Source organism: Bos indicus, chromosome 20 (genome assembly GCF_029378745.1).
Source record: "Bos indicus isolate NIAB-ARS_2022 breed Sahiwal x Tharparkar chromosome 20, NIAB-ARS_B.indTharparkar_mat_pri_1.0, whole genome shotgun sequence".
Taxonomy (NCBI): Eukaryota; Metazoa; Chordata; class Mammalia; order Artiodactyla; family Bovidae; genus Bos; species Bos indicus.
In genome coordinates this window covers 35132861-35150927 of record NC_091779.1, presented here as the reverse complement: position 1 = coordinate 35150927, position 18067 = coordinate 35132861, and the positions used below count along the sequence as shown (strand labels likewise).

At 40.5% G+C, this 18067-nt stretch overlaps 1 protein-coding gene across 5 annotated transcripts in view; it reads right to left on the bottom strand.

The window, feature by feature from the left end:
- The window catches only part of FYB1 (FYN binding protein 1), a 174248-nt gene that overhangs the window by 93451 nt on the left and 62730 nt on the right, over window positions 1–18067 (bottom strand). For all 5 annotated transcript variants that reach the window (XR_011562440.1, XM_070774733.1, XM_070774734.1 and 2 more), the window contains exon 2: window positions 6804–7965. Coding sequence is in view for 4 of the 5 variants with exons in the window: in XM_070774733.1 (XP_070630834.1) it covers window positions 6804–7965 (1162 nt within the window). In the remaining variant the exon portion in view is untranslated. The remainder of the gene's footprint in view (window positions 1–6803; window positions 7966–18067) is intronic.

Sequence of the window (18067 nt, the reverse complement as noted above, 5' to 3'; positions counted from 1 at the left end):
TAGAGAAAAGAAAAACTATTCATCCCATGCTCAGAAAAGTAACAGGTTATATTCAAGCTATGGTTACAAGTAAGTAACAGAATAGATCTACAATATGGGTCATTTTGTATAGATAAAATATTTATTTTGTATTGAAGCTTCATTCAATTGAGAAAAATTCTATTGCGATGTGTTATATAGTTTGTTAAAAGTAATTGTTAAGCTATAGGGAGTATTCAGTATCACAGTAATCCAAGTCTATGCTCCTACCAGTAACGTTGAAGAAGCTGAAGTTGAACAGTTCTAAAAAGACCTCCAAGACCTTTTAGAACTAACACCCAAAAAAGATGTCCTTTTCATTATAGGGGATGGGAATGCAAAAGTAGGAAGTCAAGAAACACCTGGGATAACAGGCAAATTTGGCCTTGGAATATGGAATGAAGCAGAGCAAAGACTAATAGAGTTTTGCCAAGAGAACACACTGATGATAGCAAACACCCTCTTCCAACAACACAAGAGAAGACTCTACATGTGGACATCACCAGATGGTCAACACTGAAATCAGATTGATTATATTCTTTGCAGCCAAAGATGGAGAAGCTCTATACAGTCAGCTAAAACAAGACCAGGAGCTGACTGTGGATAAGGATCATGAACTCCTTATTGCCAAATTCAGACTTAAATTGAAGAAAGTAGGGAAAACCACTAGACCATTCAGGTATGACCTAAATCAAATCCCTTATTATTATACAGTGGAAGTGAGAAATAGATTTGAGGGACTAGATCTGATAGAGTGCTTGATGAACTATGGACGGAGGTTCATGACATTGTACAGGAGACAGGGATCAAGACCATCCCCATGGAAAAGAATTACAAAAAAGCAAAATGGCTGTCTGGGGAGGCCTTACAAATAGCTGTGAAAAGAAGAGAAGCAAAAAGCAAAGGAGAAAAGGAAAGATATAAGCATCTGAATGCAGAGTTCCAAAGAATAGCAAAGAGAGATAAGAAAGACTTCCTCAGTGATCAGTGCAAAGAAAAGAGGAAAACAACAGAATAGGAAAGACCAGAGATCTCTTTAAAAAATTAGAGATACCAAGGGAACATTTCATGCAAAGATGGGCTCGATAAAGGACAGAAATGGTATGGACCTAACAGAAGCAGAAGATATTAAGAAGAGGTGGCAAGAATACACAGAAGAACTGTACAAAGAAGATCTTCACGACCCAGATAATCACGATGGTGTGATCACTCACCTAGAGCCAGATATCCTGGAATGTGAAGTCAAGTGGGCCTTAGAAAGCCTCACTATGAACAAAGCTAGTGGAGGTGATGGATTTCCAGTTGAGCTATTTCAAATCCTGAAAGATGATGCCATAAAAGTGCTACAGTCAATATGCCAGCAAATTTGGAAAACTCAGCAGTGGTCCCAGGACTGGAAAAGGTCAGTTTTCATTCCAATCCCAAAGAAAGGCAATGCCAAAGAATGCTCAAACTACCACACAATTGCACTCATCTCACACGCTAGTAAAGTAATGCTCAAAATTCTCCAAGCCAGGCTTGAGCAATATGTGAACCGTGAACTTCCAGATGTTCAAGCTGGTTTTAGAAAAGGCAGAGGAACCAGAGATCAAATTGCCAACATCCGCTGGATCATGGAAAAAGCAAGAGAGTTCCAGAAAAACATCTATTTCTGCTTTGTTGACTATGCCAAATCCTTTGACTGTGCAGATCACAATAAACTGTGGAAAATTCTGAAAGAGATGGGAATAACAGACCACCTGATCTGCCTCTTGAGAAACCTGTATGCAGGCCAGGAAGCAACAGTTAGAACTGGACATGGAACAACAGACTGGTTCCAAATAGGAAAAGGAGTACATCAAGGCTGTATATTGTCACCATGCTTATTTAACTTCTATGCAGAGTACATCATGAGAAACCTGGGCTGGAAGAAGCACAAGCTGGAATCAAGATTGCCGGGAGAAATATCAATAACCTCAGATATGCAGATGACACCACTCTTATGGCAGAAAGTGAAGAGGAACTAAAAAGCCTCTTGATGAAAGTGAAAGAGGAGAGTGAAAGGTTTACTTAAAGCTCAACATTCAGAAAACAAAGATCATGGCATCTGGTCCCATCATTTCATGGGAAATAGATGGGGAAACAGTGCAAACAGTGTCAGACTTTATTTTGGGGGGCTCCAAAATCACTGCAGATGGTGACTGCAGCCATGAAATTAAAAGATGCTACTCCTTGGAAGGAAAGTTACAACCAACCTAGATAGCATATTCAAAAGCAGAGACATTACTTTGCCAAAAAGGTCTGTCTAGTCAAGGCTATGGTTTTTCCAGTGGTCATGTATGGATGTGAGAGTTGGACTGTGAAGAAAGCTGAGCGCCGAAGAATTGATGCTTTTGAACTGTGGTGTTGGAGAAGACTCTTGAGAGTCCCTTGGACTGCAAGGAGATCCAACCAGTCCATCCTAAAGGAGATCAGTCCTGGGTGTTCTTTGGAAGGACTGATGCTAAAGCTGAAACTCTAATACTTTAGCCACCTCGTGCAAGGAGTTGTCTGATTGGAAAAGACTCTGATGCTGGGAGGGATTGGGGGCAGGAGGAGAAGGGGATGACAGAGGATGAGATGGCTGGATGGCATCACCGACTCGACAGACATGAGTTTGAGTGAACTCTGAGAGTTGGTGATGGACAGGGAGGCCTGGCGTGCTGGAATTCATGGGGTCGCGAAGAGTCGGACATGACTGAGCAACTGAACTGAACTAAACTGATAGAGTATGAATACTAAATTCCAATTAGACTTTGTTGGGAAGACAAATTTAAATGACTAACAAGAATATATTATTTCTGTGCTCCAAATAGATAATGTTAAACAGACTGTTCTCTGTCTACATGGATTTTATTTATGGTATTTATGGTGGTATTTATAGCAAAACAAAAAAATGACAATTTTTAACCAAAGGTCAGAGAAACAGAGAAGGATAAAGATTCTGTGGGTTTCATTTATGCTTGATTTATTATTTTATAATATCTTATGTTTCAAGGAGGGAGAGTAGCAGGGAGGGTGATGAGGGGGTCACAGGCTCTGAAATCAGAGAGACAGGAGGACTGCACCCAATGTCCAGGACCAATTTCTCCGCCTAGTCACATTGTGGATTTGGGCAAGTCCCCTAACCTCTCTGAGCTTTAGTTTCCAGGTAGAATTCCCATTTCCATTGGTTTCTTAGGAGGAATAAACAGAAGGCAATGGCACCCCACTCCAGTGCTCTTGCCTGGAAAGTCCCATGGACGGAGGGGCCTGGTGGGCTGCAGTCCATGGCGTCGCTAGGAGTCGGACACGACTGAGCGACTTCACTTTATTTTTTCACTTTCATGCATTGGAGAAGGAAATGGCAACCCACTCCAGTGTTCTTGCCTGGAGAATCCCAGGGATGGGGGAGTCTGGTGGGCTGCCGTCTATGGGGTCGCACAGAGTCGGACACGACTGAAGCGACTTAGCAGCAGCAGCAGCAGCAGCAGCGTGTATCTAATATGTAACAAGTCCTCAATCAATAATAAGCATTCTTTTTATTTTTAAAGGTGTTTTTTTTTTAATGTGGACCATTTTTAAAGTTTTTATTAAATTTGTTACAATACTGCTTCTGTTTTATGATTTGGCTTTTTGGCCGTGAGGCATATGGGATTTTAGCTTCCAAAACAGGGATTGAATCTGTGTCCCCCTGCATTGGAAAGCATAGTCTTAACCCCTGGACCACCAGGGAAGTCTCCTTACTGGCTGATATATTGGACAAAGATGATAAAAGATGGAAGGTAGATTTGGAAAAGATGTTTAAGGAATTAAACGTGAACCTGGAAAGGAAGGAATCAGGTAGAAGGTTAAGAAAAAAGTTCTAGAGTTTTGAAAACCTACAGAGTTAGATGAAGCTTCAATTAATTTGAATACTATGATACACTTTAAAACTCTGATATTTTTTTAACCTTCCTAAATGGAATGCTAAACTACTTAGTATGGAACCATAGCAGTGGTGGGATTAGGAGTCAGCAGACCTGACTATTAAGAAAGTCTCTGTGTTCAGGAAACAAGTGTTCATTTTTGTGACGCATATACAAAGTTAATTTCTGCAGCACTGTTTTGAGGAGCAAAAGTTTAAAAACAATACAAACTGTTATATCAATTAGGTGAGTCATCCATGTACCTGAATATTATGCAGCTCAACAGTAACCTCTTATTAAAATGTGTAAAGATAGGCAGGGATTGTATTTTTATTTTAAAAATACAATCAAAGGATCAAAGCAATGCATACTGAATTTTATTTCTTCAGTAAAAGGCAAGAGGATTAATATCTGTATTTATATTTGCTTGGGTAAGCATAAAGAAACTTTGGACAAATATAGCAATTAGAAGAGTGGTTTCTGTGGAGACCCAGCAAATGGTGGGGACTGACTAAAAGTTCTTTTCACTATATATCATGTTATAGTTGTTGTTTTTGAGTCAGATATAATTTCTACTTAAAAAATAAGTTAAAAATTAAATGCTTTTTTAAAATTGTGAATGCTGTAAAGGGGTGTTACTCAGAATTAGTTATGAATTGGATTGCTTTATACTGATGACAACTTGATGTCAGTTCAAATTAAGAAGATTGAGTTTTGAATTTATGGTTACCTTGGGGGAAAGATGGGGGAAAAGCCAGCTAGGGAGCTTGGGACTGACATGTATATACTGCGATATTGAAAATAGATAACCAATAAAGACCTACTGTATTAGGATAGGGACCTCTGCTCAATGTTATGGGGCAGCCTGGATGGGAGGGGAGGCTGGGGGAGAATGGACACACATATACGTATGGCTGAGTCCCTTTGCCATTCGCCTGAAACTATCACAACATTGCTAATCACCTACACTCCAACATAAAATATTTTTCTAATAATTCAGAATCCCACCTCCCACCAAAAGAAAAAAATAAAAGATTGAGTTTTGATTTCTGGAAGAGGTGGATGAAGAGGGAACAGTTTGAAGCATAATATGTATCAAGGGATCAGAGGGTAGAGCTGGGGTACGTTGATGAGAAGATTTAGAGTCTTAACTGTGTCATGGGACACTTGAGCAGTGGGGAGGCACATCCGGATGGGGACAGGGTTGCAAGGAGAAGGAGAAAGAGGGCAAGGATCAACTTGACTTCCTAAGCAATTTTGCTTGAGTCTCTGGAAGCTGTATTTCACTGAAAATCAGCTCCAGGCTGACCTTGCTGGGACTACAGAGCCCAAAGAGGGCTTCACTGGCATTTCAATAGTGCAACAGCAGACATCTGAGTACCACCATTCAAACCAGGCAGTGCGGTGGAAATAAAGATGGCGGACGTGGAAGAAACCTCTCAAGGATTTCTATTTTGCATCAGGACAGTTTCTTTGACATGAAGTCAGAGCCACAAAATGGTGGTTATGATAGCTCATTTTTACCTGAAGCACAGAAAAATTAAGACAGGGAATTAGAAAGCGTCCTTTAGAAGATTAAAAAAAAAAACCCCAAACATTTCTGAGTTATGGATCAGTATTAGAACTAGCACATGATGGATGACATATGAGGACATAAGTGGAACAAGACTGACTTGTTCTAGAAAACAGATGATCATGGGGTTATTCCAAACTTGTTTCAATGTGAGTGATTAATGGGGCATTTGATTAGTAATCTGTGGTTTGACATAGAGAATACTGATCTCAGGAAAGTGACATATTGCAAAATGCTTCTACAGGACCAAAATAAAACAAACTACCTTTATACTCAGAATTGCTTTAAATAGATCACACTCTTGTAAGTAAAAAAAGATACATCTAGTAGTGGTGTGGTCACTTGTAACCATCCTTTTCCTTTTCTCACGATAAACAACAATTGCACATTCTTTGCCTAAAGTCTTAATCATTTCAAGCATAAGTGAGCTTCTTTCATCACTCAGAGGGTTACCAATCTTTACCAAGTCATTCAGGATCAACTTTTATTGTATGCCATAGCAGGGTGATAACATCTCTGACAGAAAATTAAACTATTTACCCAGAAGGAAAATAATGTGTCCCTCTGTCTGGCTTATTATCCTAAAGTACTACTTAAGCAATCAGGAATGTTCAGAAAACTTTATGCTGACTGAAAAACAACAGCTAAAATATAAAACAGTAAGTGCCATTTCACGAGTCCTTTGCATCTCTTCTTTGAATACTGGACTTAGGAGACACATGATAAATTTGTGGACATTTAAAATCATTTGTGACAAGGTTTCTCAACCTCTGCACGGTTGACATGCGGGCCTGGATAATTCTTTGTTGGGAGGAGCTAGCAGCGTCTCTGGGCTCTACTCGCTGGATGCCAGGGCACCCTGCAGCCGTGACAGTCAAATGTCCCCCGGGCTCAGCCACTTGACTCGGAGGCTGGCTCACCTTCTAATGACTTTGTGGTACTAGAGGGAACACATCTCACTCTAAATTCAACAGAAATGAAATCCAACAAAAGAAGTAAATGAAATGGTCATCATTAAGCAAAACTACCTAGTAATCAAATGGATGTATTCCTCCCCAAGCCCCCAAACCAGCCCCCTCAAGGCACTTCCTCACAGAATAGAACTAAGGATTTCAACACTTTCAGAAGTCCCATACCAGAAAAAAGAAACCACCAAGAAAAAGTCATCATAGACACAGGCATACTTGTTACATTCCTTGTTACAAATTTTGTTACATCATTCCTTGTTACAAATTTTTACCCAGAAGCTAGAACACCCTCTGATGGGAAGCAAAACATATGAAATAACAAAGGAGAAAAGAACTCACTGTTTCCAGAAGTGGCTTTCCTGAATTTTGACAGGTCAACGTGGGGTGGTCTGCTGGGTTTTGGTGGAGGGGGTCCCAGGGTAAACAAGGAAGGCAGGGGTTTCTGCTTGGGGGTCGCTGAATTCTTGTCCCCCTTTTCCTTGTCTTGATTTTGGCTCCAGGGCCCTGTCGATGTCAGCTTCGAAGGGGTCTTCAAGAACTTGGCAGGAGGAGCCCCAGGGGCCGACTCTTCCTGAGTAATTTTGTTCAGGAAGATGTTCTTAGCTGCATCCATCTTCCTATCTTCTCTTTTCTCTTCAGTATTTTTTGGGAGGCCTCCGGGGGCCCCTCTGTTTGCAGCAGGTTTCAGAACAACTCCAGGAAAAGGAGATACTGACGTCTCACCTCCGTGCTCTTTATTCTCTGGCTCTTCCCTGGCTGGTTTCAAAGGGCCAGACTTGGCCTTGGCTGCCAGGGGGACCAGGGGCCCTCTCTGTGGAGCCGCAGTCTTGGTGGGGCTCTCATCTTCCTGGGGATCCTCTGTATTCATGGGTGGCTTCTGGCCAAAGACAGGTTTGGGGAAGAGGGGCTTGGGGTCCAGATCTTGTGAGGCTGACAGAAACTTGCCTTTTGCCCCAGCCAACTTTGACAAGACTTGTTTTGGTTCATTCTCCAGGGCTGGAGGCATTGACCCTGGCTTGGGGCCCGGTTTTAAGTCATGGTCTTGGTTTACACTGGGAAGTGAAGGTTTAGCCCCAGGAGGCCAGGGAAACGCAGGTTTGGCATCTTCTTTTGGTAAGTTGATGGGCTTGGGGCCTACAGGTTTCAGAAATCCTGCTTTCACCTCGGAGTCTCTGGTGGCCGAGTTAGCCTGTGGTCCAAACCTGGGGCTCACTCCCGCTGGCTTTAGAAATGGGGGCTTGGGCTCCTTGTCAGGCTTTTCCTCAGGAGAAGGTTTCACCCCCAGAGGTGGCTTGGGGGATCCAAACTTGGGCACGTTGCTCAGTCCTGCAGGAGGGCTCGCATTTCCTTGGTTGTTGAACAAGTTCTTTTTGGCTTGGACTCCTGAGGGGGAGTTTTGTCCCGGGACCTTGAAGGGCCGGTTGTTGACGGAGACCTCCTCCGTGGGGTTGCCCCCGGTGTTAAACTTCGCCATGAGGGACTTCACATCTGCTTTTCCATCCTGCAAGCACAGGGAAGAAACACTCGCTGAGAGACTGAAGTCTCACTTGCACAATTTAAAATACTACACTTTAAAGGTTTCCTGGTTTGAGGCCTTCAGCGTCGCTGATTGGTTCACGAGATATTGTAACATTTTTCTTCCTCTATGGCAAAATAAGTTGTGAGACTTTCTTCAAAGGGGAGGGCTGTGATACACAGACTTTTTTTTTTTTTGGTTGTCTTAGACTGACTTGGTATTTTTTTTGTTGTTAAGTCACAACTTCTCTTTCCTTCTTTCCTCTCACTGTTTCTCTAGCTCTCTTGTGGGATTTACTCTGAACTTGGTATTTATCTGTTTTGTTGAACTTGAAAAAAATGTGAAAGTGACTAACAAAAGACTTCTTCCATATTTTACAGCTGAGGCTCTTAAAGAGAAACTGTGTTTCAAAAATGAAAGCAAGCTCTTCTGTAAATTTAGGTTGCATGCTTTATACAGCATAGCCACGTTTGACATCTCTGTGGTTTGCGAGCCTGTTCTTTTTCATATATATATATTTAAGTCCATCTGTTTGCTCACAGGGAGATGTGGCAGAAAAACCCACTCATTTTTATATATAAGCAATAAAGTGAGTTTTGTTATACTTATCGATACATATTTAGTGTAAATGATTCAGCTGGCACCAGACTAGCAGGCCGACTGCACTCGTTTTCAAGGGGTATAGGGTCTGGGACACTGGAAAGGTGATGAGAAAGGGGCTGGAGACTCTCATTTCCAGAAGCTTAAACTGTCTTTGTCCCTCTTGTCTAGAATCAGGGTGTTACCTAGGAAAGAGGGCAGGCTGTCACCTTCTCTGAGACTATAATCCTAAGTAACCTGGAAAAATTCATGGTTGGTTTCCTTTTTTCTCCCAAAAACTGGGAGTTGAACTTTTGTAGTTCTTTCAGGAAATTAAAAAAAAAAAAAAAAATCACAGGTAACCATGACAGTTTCCATTTCTGTGCTTTAAAAATTCACTTAGAAAGGTTTTCTTATTTCCCACACTCACCGATCATTGCCACAAGCCCGAGCATATTTCTTCTCTCAAGGCCCCACTCAGATACCAAAAAACCAGAGATCCTCTCTGGTTGGAAAGAACCGCTTCCTCCTCTTAAGTCATGTAGCACTGAAGGCACTGTGATGGACCCCCACGTTACTTTCTTTCATAATAATAAGAGCCACTGTTTAGTGTGTAAACACATGTGCTTGATTCGGAACCAGGCATGTTATCTGTGTTGCCCCATGTCATTCTTTTGAAGGATGGCATCATTTAATTCCATTTCATAGGAAAGAGGTTGAAACTGCAGGAGGATGTGATGGTAAGAGCATGGGAACTTGGTTGCAATCCTCGTTGATTCACAGGACCTCAGTGATACAATCTATACAATGGGGATAATAGCGACTATCTGCCAGAACTGTCATATGCGTTAAAAATGGAGTTTGTGAAGTGCCTCCCTGACCCTCAGCCTGGGCTCAATGAAAGGAAACTACTCTTATTAGAAATGTTAAGTAGCATATTCAAGGGCTCACAGCCAGAAACCGTAAGGCCAGAGATGCTGATTCAGGTCTGTCTTGGGCTACAAAGTCCAGAAACTGTCTCATTTTCCTTTGTATAGAATCCCTGCGGTTCTAATATATTTGGGGAATTGTTCAGGTTGACACTGAGCTGAGTTCTGTGAATGGTGATTTTTAAAAGAAATGGTCCTTTCATTAAGAATTTCTCTCTCTACTAACCTATAATGTGTGTGTACTTGCAAGATGGGGGTAAGGACCCTAGATAGGAGGAGAAAACCAAGCGGAAGCAGCATTTTCCAGGTTGATTTTGCTCCTTTAATTTATTACCCTATATCCAAGTTGCTGAGAATATCTTGCTTTCTACCTTGCCTCCTTTGACCATTTTTTTAATCCACATGATTTTCTCAAATCCTCAAGTAATCCCTGGGTGTAACAGGCAGGAAGACCAGAGAACCAGAGAGAATTTGGTTGCTGGAAGAGGGAACAGGTGAAGACAAGTTCTGCCTTTGCTTCCCGAGATCATAGCTATGGAAGACTTTAAATCTTAACACAAAATGCAAAAAGAATTATCAATACAAAAATTTCCTCAGTTTGCTTTCCTCTTTTATGGGACTAGGAAAGCCATGTCATAGGGCTGTTAGGAAGATAAAACAAATCAATATCTGTAGGACATTTTGAAGAGTATATGGAACTTGGGAGGGTTTCCTATTTTTACAAAGCAAGTGAAGCCTTGGCAATATATAGTTCACCTCTCTCACAGCATTGGTGACAGAACAGAAACCAAAGGATTTGAGTGACATCCTTTTTAGTCACAGCAACTTCACATCTTGGATTTTGGCTGGGGTGGGGGAGGAGTTGGGGGAAATCCACGAAACACACTAACCCATTGTCCAACTGCATGCCCTGATTTTACTTTAAAAATATAGAGTGGTTGATTTGAATTGTAATTTAAGTCCAAGGTGCCAACCCAGATGCAGAAGGCAGTGTAACATCAGGGTTAATAGCCCTGGCTCTGAAATTACTGACTTGGGTTCAAACTTCTACTCGACTACTTAATTACTGTGTGACCTAGCAAGTTACTTAATCTCTCTGAAACTCCGTTTTCTTCATTTATAAAATGAGAATTGTAACAGTACCTATTCCTCATTGTGTTTTATTTTTTTTAAAAATAAAAGGATTAAATGAGTTAATGCATGTAAATTTTCTTAGACCAAGAATTGCAACATAATATACATTCTATGATTTCTGCCATTGTGATTTTTTTTTTTTCTAACTCACTAGTCACATAACATCATTTTCTCCAAGTGACCAAATTCTGAAGTTACAATCATTAATGTTATGTCCTAATTTTATATCAGTGTGACTGAAACCAGCATACAGCTGGGTAACATTGTAAAGTTATGATGTTTGAGTTTGGCTTACCTCCCCACCCCCTGCCCTGTGCCCCCAAAACTTTAACTGGTAGTGGAAGCACAAGGAAAGAAAAAGCCACAGATTAGCAACAGCACCTGTGTTCACTAATACTTCCCTGGTGGTTCAGTGGTAAAGAACCTGCCTGCAATGCAGGAGACCCAGGTTCAATCTCTGGGTCGGGAAGATCCCCTGGAGTAGGAAATGGCAACTCATTCCAGTATTCTTGTCCATGGACAGAGGAGCCTGGTGGGCTATAGTCCATGGGGTCACAAAGAGTTGGACACAATTGAGTGACTAATATGTTCACTTTCTGAATGGCTCGAAATCCACAACTATTAATCTATTATATGGACTACTTAGGTTTAGAAGTTTTGGTTGTTATCACTCTTAGTAAGTTTATTAGCTAAAAGTTTCAACACCCAGGTTCACCCTTCATCTTAACAATAATAGTTTAATTTCTTCCTTAATAATAATGATAGAAAGGTAAAAATGATTAAACTTTTTTTTTTTTTTTTTTTACATTCTCCCATTCTGATTTCATTGTAGACTGAATATTCATTCCATTTTCTGGGATTCTTTTTACTTTGAAAAAGTTAAAAAGAGGATAAGAACAATGTATTTTATGATAAAGGGAAAAGTAATCCTGCTCTAAAACCTGAGTCTCTAAACCCTCCTGCCCCAGGTCTAGGAGGGTCACATACCTAACTTAACAGTACAACACAAGTTTATGCTTATTGCTCTGGAACAATGATTAATAATGCTTCCTTTTATTCTCAAAATTGACCTGCTTTAAACAATAAATGGCATGGAGAGCTTATTCAACTCCTCTCTGGAGTCAGTCAACCACTATTATCAGTTTCTTATATATATTTCTAAGCTATGTCTATACTGATAAAAATGTATATAAATAAACACAGGTACATCTTTTCTGTCCCTGTGTTTTGTACATGTGGGAAGCTCTGCTTTGCACTTTACTTTTTTCCTGTGCTACACACCAGCTCAGCAAGATAAACCATCAGTAGCCATTTCTGATTGGTTCCCAAGCGATTCTAGTTGTTAAATACTTTCAGTATCAATTCTGCTTTTTTCCCTTAACAATTGATCCGTATCAATGCCTATTATTTACACAACTTTTTAAAGCCTTACTTTATTTTTTACAACAATTTTAGATTTATAGAAGAATTCAGAAGATAATATAGAAAGTTCTCACATAATTTACATCATTTCTCATGTTATTAACACCTTACATTAGTTTGCAGGACTTTTTAAACTTTTAATGGTTTAAGGATCTTAAGGATACCTTATCCTTAAGAAAAGGTATTTCAGAATCTATTGTAGGAGATCTCAGAGTTTAAGATATTTTAAGTAAAACAAACATTTCACCTCAAATTACTAAAAATTTATTTTCCACAGTTATTTGATGTAATTTTCTATTTTTTTCCATCTGTTAATGTATTTGTGCAGATCTTTCTCCACTTATGATGGGGTTTGTTGTTGCTGCCGTTAGTCACGAAGTCTTGTGCAACTCTTTTGCGATCTTATGGACTGTAGCCCGCCAGACTCCTCTGTCCATGGGATTTCCCAGGCAAAGATTCTGGAATGGATTGCCATTTTCTCCTCCAGGGGATCTTTTTGACCCAGGGGTCAAACCCATGTCTCCTGCAGCTCCTGCATTGGCAGGCAGATTCTTTACCACTGAGTCACCTGGGAAGCCCTATGATGGCCCTATGATCGGGTTGCATCCCAATAAATCCATCATAAACTGAAAATACCTAAAGTAGAAAGTGCATATAATTCACCTCACCTACAGCACATTCTAGCTTAGCCCAGTCTCCCTTAAATGTGGTCAGAACCCTTACATTAGCCCTTCGTTGGGCTAAAGCATCCAACACAAAACCTGTTTTATAATAAAGTGTTGAATATCTCATGTAATTTATTGAATATCATACTGAAAGAAAAACAAGATGGCTGTCTAGGTACAGAGTGGTTGTAAGTGTACTGGGATTTAACCTTGTTAACCCTCCTGATTGCTCAGCTGACTGGGAGCTCTGAGCATCACCTGAGAGTATAGTACCACATATCACTAGCCTAGAGAAAGATCAAAAATCAAAGTTTGGTTTCTGCTAGATGCATCATTATAATGTTGAAAATTTTTAAATTGAACCATCTTAATTCAAGGAATCTCTGTACAATGTTTAGCCAAAACTACTACCCATTGTGCTATAATTACATAGATGTAGAAATGCTCTTGATAGAAGTGAATTTCCTTTAGACCTCATATTTTCCCCTTTCTGAGAATTATACATCTTCACTGATATAAACTTAACATGTTTTCCACAGTCCCTGGGAAGATGCAAAAATACTTTAGCTACATCCTCTGAACTTCTAGTTAACAACTCCAGATTCCAGAAACTCTTTTTTGCTTTCAGCAACTTACATAAAGGCAGTGAATCAAGTATATATACTTAAAGACTGAGATGGCATTTAGGACAGACATCAAGAAATTACACATCAAGAAAATGTTTTATTTTGTAGCTAGTTCATCTACATATTTTCATATGGAAAAATTAGTAATACTCCATCACTGTTATTGGTAACTGGATTTTGCTTGGTTTTAAATATGTCTTGGATATTAGGTTAATCCAGTGGTTCTCAAATTGGGGCAGTTTTTGCAATGTCTGCAAATGCCTTTGATTGAAATGGCTGACTGAGAAAGTGCTCTTGACAACTCATGTATAGAGTCCAGAGCTGCTGTTAACCATCCTACAATACCCAGGACTGACCCCTGAAACTAAGAATTATCAGTCCCAACAGTGCTAAGACAGAAGCTTTGGGTTAATCCTCTTACTCCTGGATTATTAGAAACATCTTACCAGAAAGCCTGTTTTTAATTTTTATAATGCTATACACTCTAAAATCTACAAAAAACTGTAGAGAAACTAAATGATACAAGAGACAATTACTAGATTGTTTTCAAAGTTCCTTGTCTTTCAAGTCTCATTCTTGTGAAGTTTCACTTGTAAAACACAAATGAAATAAAACACCCACAAATCTTGGGTAACTAATGGATTTAAAATAATTTTGAGGATTTCTTTGGTGATGCAGTGGATAAGAACCCGCCTGCCCCCTGTGCCAGGGGACACAGGTTTGATCCCTGGTTTGAGAAGATTCCACATGCCATAGAGCAGCTAAACCTTGACCCACGACTACTGAGCCTGCATGCCGCAACTCCTGTGGCCCGAGTGCCCAGAGCCTGTGCTCCTCAGCAAGAGAAGCCACTGCAACGAGAGGCCCATGCAATGCAACTAGAGAGTAGCCTCTGGTCACAGCTAGAGACAGCCTGCATAGAAACTGAGACCCAGCGCAGCCAACAAATACACAGAATATAAAATAACTTTGAGCTTGATTTTGCTTCCTTAAGATGTGGTAGCGTCACTTTTGCAATTAACTCATGAGGAAAATGAACCCCTATTATGGATGCTCTTATTCTTTTCTAAATGGAGACCATGGAATAAGAGAAAGAAAATGATTTTACTTGATTGCATATAATGCTTTTAATCATGAGGAAAGTTGGCAAATAACAATAGTTTTTCAAATCTTTCTCTATGCCTCTGATTCTCTTCTTTCTTTAATCACTGATCGATTTTATCCTGTATAGATTTTCTTTTTTTATTGCTATGTTGAGATAACATATGATTGCTCAAATATGGTCTGAATTGTTGGTTCTACCTGTGGAACAAAATTAGTTCCTACCACTCATTATTGCCCAGAACAGAACCCCATATAGAGTGACATCAGAGGATAATATGAGGCCGAGAGGAGATGCGTATGTAATGGGAAAGCATTCCAGGAAGTCAGCCCTACTCCTGCCCAGTGAAGAAGCCAGATGAGGGGTCTGGGAGAGCCCAGCTCCTGCCGAAGTGATGGCTCATGTTGTTCAAATTTAGGATCCACTCAGCCCAGGACTGACCAGAAGTATAGCAAAAAGACTGGAAAGATAGCACATTTTTCTATAAGCCAGATAAATTTACCACCCCTGAGGTAAGAACAGACTGGTGAAAATTTGGATTAGACTCACGCAATTCAAACTTTCATAGAACAATAGTAGTATTTAGCCTCATTGATTTCTGTTGCTTAAAGAAAATAAAAATATATTCTTCATGACCAAGCCAAGCTCTCCCAAACTTCACACACACACACACACACACACACACACACACACACAGATAAGTTGTCTTTTCTCTTTAAAGAGACTTGATCTGCTATACCTAGGAAACTTGGAAAAGAGAATTTTTTTTTGGGGGGGTGCAGTTATTTTAGTCTGAAAATAAAATTTCTTAAAACCCCTTTTTGTTAGAAATTGTATAATAAAATGACTTTCATTGTTTTTGATTGTCAAGATAGAGTTCATGGCAGCTGACTAAAATACAGTACTTATGACACAGCTTCTCAGGATGGTAAATAGCAAGTTCCACAATAGACATTGAAACTGAAGTAAAGTCTTTTCATCGCTGTTAACACTGTCTAAATATTTAGATGAATCATAATTTATGTATTTAATGTGTGTCCTCTGTTTCCTTAAGGAGATGAAAAAATCAGGGACCTGTTTTTTTTTTTCCTCAAAAATGTTCCCCCTCTGTCACTCCCCACCCAAATAAGTACTCCCATATTTCCTGACACATTTCTTTTCATAATTGCTAATTTTAATTTATTTTTATTTAAATATTTAAAATATTTTTACAACGTTGTGTTGAAAAGTGAAACTTAAAGTCACTCAGTTGCGTTTAATTCTTTGTGACCCCATGGACTGTAGCCCACTAGGCTCCTCTGTCCACAAGATTGTCCAGGCAAGAATATGGAGTGGGTAGCCATTCCCTTCTCCAGGGAATCTTCCTGATCCAGGGATCAGACTCAGGTCTCCTGCATTGCCAGAAGATTCTTTACCACCTGAGCCACCAGGGAAGGACCTAATGTTGTGTTGGTTTCTGCCACACAACAACACAAATCAGCCATAATTATATATACATAAACATACTGGCTGATGGGCTGAATTTGTTTGAATTTCTCCATGATTGGTCAGACAGAGGATAGTAGGAGAAAAGATTTTATTAGCTTCTTAAGGAGCGTTGAACCCCGCCATGAATCTATTCCCAAAAGCTCCCTGTCTACTTCATGGCAAATGAGCTGTTATGGATTCCAGTTGGCTGAGCCTCTGATGCTGAAGGCAGCATCAAGCCCCTTTTTAACAGGATGTGGGAACGTGCCTCTCACCACAAATTGAGTTCCTGGGGAAGGAGAGGGCTGCTACAGGCTGGTCAAAGCCCAGGGAGGAGGGGCTGGCAGCGGAAGAAGCAGTGGCAGCCCCCACTGTGACAACCCCTTACATTTTTGTCAGCGACTTGAGAAGGTGGAGAGGGAATGGTAGATGACCCACCTCAGCTTCGTGTTGTGAGGTATAATGTGGTAAGAAGAAAACAGCTGGCACGAGCGGGGCTCTGGTAGTTGTGTGTGTGCCTGGCTTCCCTCCAGAGGCTAGACTGAGCAACACCTTGGCAGTAAACCTCTATAGATGCCACTGTGCATCATCACTCCCTCTTCTGTGATCTCAGGCACCTGCTGCTCTGCACTCCTTCCTGGTTTCCACTGGGTTCTCCCTTCTGGGTTGAACTGAAGTAGGGGAAGCCAGGTCACTCAGCAATTGGTAAAGTTTAGCCGGCGAAGGCCCACCTCCCAAATGCTGAGTCACCTTGAACTCTCCAGGTATATTGATCGGTTCGGCTTTTGTGTTCCCTTTGTCCTGAAAGATCAGGTCTAAAAATCACCATCATTTTACAAATTAGAACCTTCAAACATCTTCCTGGTTATCTGACCAAATAGCTCCTGCATAAATACAATTTTGTCTTTGGCATGGCCTCTGATGGCTTAACCATTAACGGATGAGGAAATTAAATATGACTCTTTAAGTATTTCTGAAGTTTGTTCTTCTGTAAATTTTTGACTTCTTGATGTTAGTGGAATGCTGATAGGATGTTGATAATAAACAGTTCTGAAACCATGGGGTTTTGTTATTCTGTTTCATACAGTTTTTACAGCAAATTTAGCTTACATTTGCTTAGAATGTAATTCACTTCAGTTCAGTCACTCAGTCATATTTGACTCATTGTGACCCCATGCACTGCAGCATGCCAGGCTTCCCTGTCCATCACCAACTCCCGGAGTTCTCTCAAACTCATGTCCATCGAGTCAGTGATGCCATCCAACCATCTCATCCTCTGTCATCCCCTTCTCCTCCTGCCTTCAATCTTTCCCAGCATCAGGGTCTTTCCAAATGAGTCAGTTCTTCACATCAGGTGGCCAAAGTATTGGAGTTTCAGCTTCAGCATCAGTCCTTCGAATGAATATTCAGGACTGATCTCCTTTAGGATGGACTGGTTGGATCTCCTTGCTGTCCAAGGGACTCTCAAGAGTCTTCTCCAACACCACAGTTCAAAAGCATCAATTCTTCGGTACTCAGCTTTCTTTATGGTCGAACCCTCACATCCATACACGACTACTGCAAAAACCATAGCTTTGACTAGATGGACCTTTGTTGGAAAACTAATGTCTCTGCTTTTTAATATGATGTCTAGGTTGGTCATAGTTTTTCTTCCAAGGAGCAAGTGTCTTTTAATTTCATGGCTCTAGTTGCCATCTGCAGTAATTTTGGAGCCCCGAAAAATAAAGTCTGCCACTGTTTCCCCATTTATTTGCCATGAAGTGATGGGACCAGATGCTATGATCTTAGTTTTCTGAATGTTGAGCTTTAAGCCAACTTTTTCACTCTCCTCTTTCACTTTCATCAAGAGGCTCTTTAGTTCTTCTTCACTTTCTGGCATAAGGGTGGTGTCATCTGCATATCTGAGGTTATTGATATTTCTCCCAGCAATCTTGATTCCAGTGTGTGCTTCATCTAGCCTGGCATTTTGAATGATGTACTCTGCATATAAATTAAATAAGCAGGGTGACAATATATAGCATTGACGTACTCCTGTTTTGATTAGGAACCAGTCTGTTGTTCCATGTCCAGTTCTAACTTACTTCTTGGCCTGCATACAGATTTCTCAGGAGGCAGGTCAGGTGGTCTGGCATTCCCATCTCTTTAAGTAAGCAAACTAGTACA